Genomic DNA, 8,155 nt, shown 5'->3' with positions numbered 1-8,155 from the left:
TCATATTCCAAGCTGCTGAATTATCAGAGGGAAAAAACCATACACTTAACCCACAGGCAAATACTAGCCTTGGCTTACTATGCACAATTAGGGATATTACTTTGAAAAATAAGTGGTTTTTTTTTTTGTTTTTAAAATAGAAATAGCAAAGTCATCCTCCAAGAAAACATTCAATCAAATCAAACTTTAAGGAGAAATTAGCAATTCACTATTTTCCCCAAGAAAAGCAAAATATGAACCTCACATTGACAGAAATAAAATATATTAGCTTATTCTCTTTCCTGTCTCACATATGAATGCATATGTCCATTAGTATAGAAAAAAGCACACTGACATGATTCAAAAATTGAATAAAAACAATACATCATGCCTGCCTATCAGTTATATATTTTTCTGTAATATCAACTGAGGCTCATAACATTCATCATGTTAATGTGGCTTTGTTGTTATCCTATGCTACATTACTTTTCATATGTTCTTTCATTAGGCCAATTGCAACATACACAGTGAAAGCACCCTTAAAAAGTCAAACCCAACAAACCCACAAACTAACTCTACTTGTGCACATAATCCTTTAAGTATTGTTTGCTATGAAAATTACAAAGGTGAATTTCACTGCACATAAGGAAATGTAGTTCAATCAATCTCTTCAAAGCCTTACTTTGTCTGTCTCCTAAGAATATAATCAGGATTTCAGAAACAAGAAAAGCTGGAAAGGACCATTAATCCTTTAAAGAAATGAACAAATCCTTCTTTTTCAACACGCTATTAAATTCAAAAATAAACTTACAGGGAAATGTAGAGACGGCTGACATTGTCTGAGAAGATCAACCTGTTTGCTAGTTTTGTCTGTGCTCTATGTTAGTATATTTGAATGACTCCCAATCTAACCTACATCTAAGATATGTCTAATTTTGCTAACTTTTCTCTTTTGTGGTTGTCTTTTGACTAGATAAACTATAAAAACTTCTTTAGGTCTGCTATCAAAAGCTTGTGAAGTTGGGGGAAAAAAAGTCTCTCTCACTGGACCTTTTGCCATTACACAAAATATGTATAAACCAGATGCTGTGTGGGGCTGATGATAAGGGTCATGTTGCTTGCTTGCTTTAATTTTGTTACAATAGTTACTTCTGGATTTTTTACTCTGTTCTGGATAATTAACTCTTATTTTAACCACCTAGGAAATAGCTTTTTAGAAACATTTCTTGGCCACAGTGCACGATAATGTTCAGCAGTCCCCAGTTTCTAAATGTCAAAATGGAAGACTCCCTATGCTCAAGCAGAGACTGGCCAAATTGGTTACAAGTCTCTGTCTTCACTCTCCCTATCCTGTTTGAACTACATGAGAACCTTCTATAATTCAGCGGGAATTATCTTCCCATGACGCCATTATCACCTTCATAAGACAGGCATAGACCACCTTCAGTAAGCATGTTGGCATGGCATTGCAGATAATGTTTCATAAGCACAGTGCCATCTCAACAGCATGCCAATGTTAAAAATGAAGATGGGGAGTATCTGGATATGACCACTTCTCAGTGAAATGACTGGCAATGCTCCTGAGCCCTCTAAGAATAGCTTCTAAATAATTCCCCTCAATTGAGCCTGCACACTAAGCAGATAAAGTGGAACGCTCAGACACAGTCTTGCCAACATGTGTACAAATCACTTGCATTTTAACTGGAAAACCACAAGGACCTTAGTGTATTCATTACTTAGCAGAAGCAACCCAAATGGTATGAAATGGACCACAGGATAGGCCAGCAACTAAGGTATTTTAGCATCGCTTTTGTCCTGGATTGATGTGTTTTCCAAGTCCTACATCAGGCTGTACAACTGGTTTGAGGAGGAATCTAGTCCTTGCTTCCCATGGGAGGCCATGTTTTAGTTCACATAATAAAGCCAATAGATGATGTTGAAGAAGGAAAAAACCACTGGGAAGAATATGCGGGACCACCGATCTATGGCATTCACATCAGTCAAGTCGGGGATGGTGATTTTCAGTTGGGAAGCGCGTCTCCTCAGGCGGCTTTTCTTCTGTGCCACATGCCGTTCCAGGGCATTACGGCCAAAGCTGTGCCTGGGCAAGCCAGCTTTCCGGTACTGGATGCTGGTGGCATCGTAGGCCAGCATTGTGCTCCTGGGGTCTCCAAGTCCCATCACAGCCTCAGATGTGGCCATTTCATTCTTTATCTCAAGAGTGCTCAGTAAGATGTTCTCGTGTGGGTCCATCTGCAAGGGAGAAGAATCAGAGAAGATGACCAAAATGGGAAGTCTTTGTTGGTGCTAATTGTGCAAGGCACTACGATAGGTGGGTTAGGTTGCGTTTATCAGAGTGGCTAAGAGAACTGGCTGTGAGGTTACATTATCCGAGAGGGATTACGAACAGAAATGACTCATCATTTGACAACCAGCATGGCCCCCAAATCAGTGTATCATTTAGAGCCATTTGAGATCACTGAGGATCATCAAGCTATGCTCTGAGATGAGAATATAGTTTGATAAAGGCTAGAGTCTCACAGTTTAACAATCTCATAAATATCTTCTAATGGATGTATTTTTTTTCCCTAATGGGTATAATTTTGATGCTCAAAAATCAGAGGCACTCTGACATTCACCATTCTAATGACCTTCTTTCAGAGAACCTCGCAATTACCAAGTTGTTTCATAGTGGCCATTCAAGAGATGAAGAAGGAAGAGGAGCATACTGGCTGGGTCTGTGGGTTTGGGAGCCAGGTGTCTGGGTGTAAATCCTGGTTCTGCCACTTACTAGCTAAATGACGTTGGGCGAATTCCTAAATTGAACAGTGGCTCCATCACTATAAGCTACACAAGTTTCAGTTTCTCCATCTATTAAATGGTGTGACAGTGCAACCCTAGAGGATTTCTGTAATGACATCATGATATAATAGACTGTTGCTAGTACCATTTTCATTGTTTCTACTTAGGGGCATACAGAGAAATAGAAGCATGACACACTATAAGGAATTTACAGTTCTGATATGAACACACACAAAATTAAGCTGTGCTAGGTATGAAATAGTATTAAGGGATTAATTACTGAATTGTGCTCACAATAATAGCCTAATTACAGATAAATTCATGATAAAACTAGAACTAAAAACAGTAAATAATATTTGTTAAGCACTGGCTATATATGCGAGAGACATTTTCATATAACTTCATTTGATTATGCTTCTTAACACTCACAGTTATAAGATATCACCTTAAATTTGCTGGGTCAACATAAAGAGGGTAAAAGAAGATTTTTGAACAATGGAAATTTGGCATCATGTGACATGCCAAAATGCAATAGCACTCAGAGCAACAAGGAACTTGAAAATTAACAGCTGGACAAACTGTGCCTGGTAGAGGGGTGAGTGGGGTGAGGGATTGACTTGAGAGAGGAGGGAAGGAGGCAGGATTCAAGAAGAGAGTCAGTCCAAAGCTGGCTATACTAAGTGGAATTCTGGGCCCAGGGAGTAGAATTAAGCTGGCCTGTACATAGGGTGATCCTTTTCTCTCTTGGGTGATTTCTTCTTGGCAAAGCTAAAAGTAAAGAATGAATACTGATGTTGTGATACCTAAATATTAAATGACCATGTAATTTTTTTTGTTTTGTTAAGAAGGGAAGATTTGTGTGTCTTATTTTTAAGAGCTCTCAATTGCTACAGATAATAAAACCTAGATGCAACGCATTATTATTAATAACAGAGTACATTTATTTTGGTGGAGAATCAGGATATGCCAATTGCCAGTAAAATTTCTGAAATATGAATAAAGGAAAAATGGTCAATAGTAGATACCAGTGATATATGGAAGCAAGGGATATAACCAAACACTTAATTGGAAGATAAAATGGTCTGAGCTTCATGAATTATGCAGAAGGCAAAAAGAAGGCTGCTAAGATTATATACTAACAATTAGCTTTCAAATGTGGTTTAATGACCCTGTATTATAAATTCAAATCTAAAATCTTTTGAGAAATAGAAGCTGTAAAATATGCTAGAACCTGGTAATTGACCAATTAACCTCTGCCCACTCATTAGACATTCTGTATGTTTGGTTTATGGTAGTATTTTGCTTAGTGGACATGTTAAACAAATACATTCCTAAGATTAATTTCTAAAGTTTATAAGATTTGGAAATGAAACCCAATAAATGTTGAAACACTTCTGTCAAGGAAGGGCCAGGTAATGGCTTTATTGATGGACCCAGTGGCCTCAGGGAAGAAAGCAAATATTCAAAAGCATGTACCATGCACCAAGGCTTTGTGGAAACTGTCTCGCTGAATGCTCACAACCATCTTTTGAAAAGGAATTCTTTCCTAGGTTTTCAGTGAAGGTGTTTACTAAATTTCACAAACTCATACATTTACTAAATGGTAGAGGTGGCATTCAAACCTTGATCATTAGAGTGCACAGCTTGGGGGAGAGAAGTATGACTTCACAACACTCAAGGAAAGTGAAGCTGATGGACGTGGGGAACTTAGCACCCCTCATTATTTCAGACTGGGTGCTTATTTTCTGTTCTGCTCTGGGTTGTTAACTCTTATTTTAACTACCTAGAAAATAACTGATTAGCAAAATTTCTTTGGCCACCATGCATGACAATGTTCAGGAGTCCCTGTTCCCCGCACCCCCCCCTTCTAAGCACCAGGATATTTGTTTTTCTATTGAGTGATTGTATTGAGAACAGTTGTGAATATCTATCAGACTTGGCTGAGGTAAAAATACAAGTCAATAATAATAAGCATTATAAAAATAACAGGAGCATGGCAACCCTCTTGGGTCCCCTGCCTCTTCGGGAGCTTTGTACTATCACTTTACTATCACTCAATAAACTTTGCTTTGCTGCCCACCTAAATAAATGAATAAATAAATAAATAAATAAATAAATAAATAAAGGACACTTGTTCTAAGTTGGATAATTTGTCTGATTTTAGTGAGTTTCTGTTTTGTTATCGATGAAATTCAAGACTTGTTAGATTATTCTTAAAGCTTTATTACCTATTATTTATTTATTTATATTTTTTATAAAGATTTTTATTTATTTATTTGAGAGAGAGAGAGAGCACAAGCAGGGGGAGTGGCAGGCAGAGGGAGAGGGAGAAGCAGACTCCCCACTGAGCAGGGAGCCCGATGCGGGGCTTGATCCCAGGACTCTGGGATCATGACCTGAGCCGAAGGCAGATGCTCAACTGACTGAGCCATCCAGGCGCCACTATTATCTATTTTTTAATCAAAAATTTAAAAAATTTATCTACTGAACACTAGTGTGTGTCTGGCACTGTGCCAAGTATCATAGACACAGTGGTGAGGAAAAGATGGCATTGTTGCTGGTCCCTGCTGCTGGTCCAGTAACAGTCTCCAGAAAGAATACTGGAGTTGGAGTCAAAAGATTGGAGGTCTGGCTGCTCTATTTGTTATTTTTGACCTTGGAAAAGTGATTCATTCATTCATTCAGATTTTATTTATTTATTAAGAGAGGGAAAGAAAGAGAGAGTGGAGGAGGAGCAGAGGGGGAGGGAGAGGGACAAGCAGACTCCTGGCTAAGGGTAGAGCCCAATGCAGGGCTTGATCCCAGGACCCTGAGATCATCACTTGAGCCTAAACCAAGAGTCAGACGCTTAACTGACTGAGCCACTCAGATGGCCCAGAAAAGTGATTTAATCCCTCTGAAGCTAGTTTGCTTCAACTGTAAGAATAGAGTTTTGAGAGATTAACTGAGACAGGTATGTGGGAAGGACTTGGGAAACAGAAGTGCTACACAAGCTGATTGTCATGACAGGCTACAAATGCAGCGGGATACACAGGTGCTTGTGGGCTGGGAAAACACAGTAAATAGCTTTGCCTGAAAAAAAGTATGTTGTTCTTGTAGTGTATGTGGAATAGATACAGGTGATGAGCTTTCTGTAGGTAAGCCTAATCATCTCAGCACTGCTGGAGACTTGCTCAGGCTGAAGTGGGGGAGGGGTGTGGGTGGGGGAGGTGGATTGAACATGTGCACCAGGTATAAAGAGGTATAAAGTATAACCACCTTCATTTCTAATTTATTTCCCAATTAACCGTGACCTGGAGGAAGCAGCTCAAGCAGGTTGTAGTTTATTAGCCTGTACCTCAGAGCTAAGCCGTGAGACAGTGCTCTGATTACCCCACCTTGTCCTTTGAAAGACCAGTTTTCTCGCCATTTTCTCATGTCCTATCTAAAGCCTTCCAGATAATGCCGACCTTTTTACTTGCCTCCTTAGAAATGAGCTGCATCCCTCCCCTGACACCACACCGTAACATCCGTTTCCCCAACTTGCTTTGGAATCACCAGTTCTGAGGATTTGTTTTTGTTTTTGTTTTTTGAGGTATGCCATCATGTCCTGATCAACCCCTGGAATTGTATTGGTTTTCTATTAGAAGGGGGGATACAGTGCACTGTTTCCAAATTCTAATTCTGGACTCACAATCCAGCCTTTGATTCTGGAATGAGCCATTCACAAGCTTTGAGACCATGGGCAACTCATTCAACCTGAGTTCATTTTTCTTATAGGTAAAGTGAAGGAAAATGCCAACATCAGTCTCCTCAGGTTGTTTGAGAGGGTTAAATAAGACAGCACATGCAAACCCTGAGCCCAGCCTTGCACATAGTAAGCACTCAAAAAATCATAACTGATCTTGTTTTTAAAAAGCAATAAATATTCATTAAATGAATACATTTGATCTTCCACTGCCATTTCTTTAAATGCCATGGACTGTAGGAGCAAACCAGAACTTTGAATTCATCAGATTACTTAATTTTGCTTTGATTAGTGGCTTCTGTAAAATGCTGAGAACTGCTTAGTACAAAGTAAACACTAAATATGTTTTTGTTATAATACATGATACATTTATTAAATATAATAAATAAGTCTAGACTGAGTTGCTTCTGAGTGTTGAGGTGAGATGGGTAGCAGCTGCCTTTCATTTCATAGGTGGAGAGGGAACTCAGTGTTCGTGGGTTCGCAGATGCACCAGCATCCTCCTGACCACCAAGGGAAACAGCCCCAAGGCGAGCGTCAGAGAGGGAAATGGCCCCATTGCTGGTGTGACAGAGGAGGGAAAGGGCCCAGCTTGTTTCCTCAGGGCCCTTCAACATTCCACCATAATGCTTGTCATCACGATCATCTGTTTAATATTTGTCTGCCCCACCAGACTACATTTCTTGGTAAAGGCAGAAACAAGGTCTGTCCTTTCACTGTTGTATCCCCAAGCACTTGACACGGTGCCTGGCACATAGTATGCTCAATAAACAATGCTGATTGGATGGAATTAATTTTGTGACCCTTAGTAACTCAATCCCTTTGTGAGTCATCAATAAGGTGGATTTTGGTGTGCCTGGGTAGCTCAGTTGGTTAAACGTCCGACTCTTGGTTTTGGCTCAGGTCATGGCCTCAGGGTCCTAATATCAAGCCCCACGTGGGGCTCTGTGGTGCTCAGCTCTGGGTCTGCTCTATTCTTTCCCCCTCCTTCCCCTCCCCCTCTGCTCTTCCCCCTGTTCCTGTGCACACAGGCACGCTCTCTCTCTCACTGGCTCGCTCTAAAATAATAAATAATATCTTTTTAAAAAGGTGGATTTAATTTTGCAACACCAGTCTGAAGATTGGAATTGCTTGGGGCTACCTCTTGAATTCCTTTCCTGCTCTAGTTCTTCTCCCTCAATTTATATAGGTGTCTTGCTAGAGCATCATACTCAGGAGCCTGAAATCTGGAAGCAGATTTCCCACTGTGCCCTGGCCATTTCCATGATGGATGCCTCATTCTTACCCCAGAGAAGGGAGCTTAGAGAGTAGCCACCGGAAGCCAGGACTAATCATTTTACATTTTGACCTCTTTCAGTTATCCCAGTGGCCCTGTGGGGCAGGTACTGATCTCATGCTCAGAAAATAAAGCACAGAGAAGTTAAGAAACCTACCACGTGTTTGCACAGCGAATTAGAGCAAGAATTAGAATCTGGTCTTTTTCACTGTGTCATGCTGAGGCACAGCAGCAGCCCCCAAACCCAAACCCATGTGCACTCTATAGCTCATAAAAGAGGACCCTCTCAGTGCATGGTAGGGGCAAGTCATCTGAAGGCTTGCACAATTTTCCTTAATGAGGAATGAATAAGAGTGTCTGTATTTAAATAC

At 40.2% G+C, this 8,155-nt stretch overlaps 1 protein-coding gene across 3 annotated transcripts in view; it reads right to left on the bottom strand.

Moving 5' to 3' along the window:
* Window positions 1–1,866: 1,866 nt before the first annotated feature.
* Window positions 1,867–8,155, bottom strand: part of GABRB2 (gamma-aminobutyric acid type A receptor subunit beta2) — a 244,512-nt gene continuing 238,223 nt past the window's right edge. For 2 of the 3 annotated variants that reach the window (XM_021697985.1, XM_021697992.1), the window contains exon 10: window positions 1,885–2,232. In XM_021697985.1, coding sequence (XP_021553660.1) covers window positions 1,885–2,232 — 348 coding nt within the window. Of the gene's footprint in view, window positions 2,233–8,155 lie in introns of all 3 variants that reach the window. The other variant, XM_021698000.2, reaches the window with a different exon arrangement.

The sequence above is a fragment of the Neomonachus schauinslandi genome, chromosome 7 (genome assembly GCF_002201575.2).
Source record: "Neomonachus schauinslandi chromosome 7, ASM220157v2, whole genome shotgun sequence".
NCBI classification, from domain to species: Eukaryota; Metazoa; Chordata; class Mammalia; order Carnivora; family Phocidae; genus Neomonachus; species Neomonachus schauinslandi.
The sequence above is the reverse complement of the archived record's forward strand: the minus strand, read 5'-3'. Positions and strand labels throughout refer to the sequence as shown.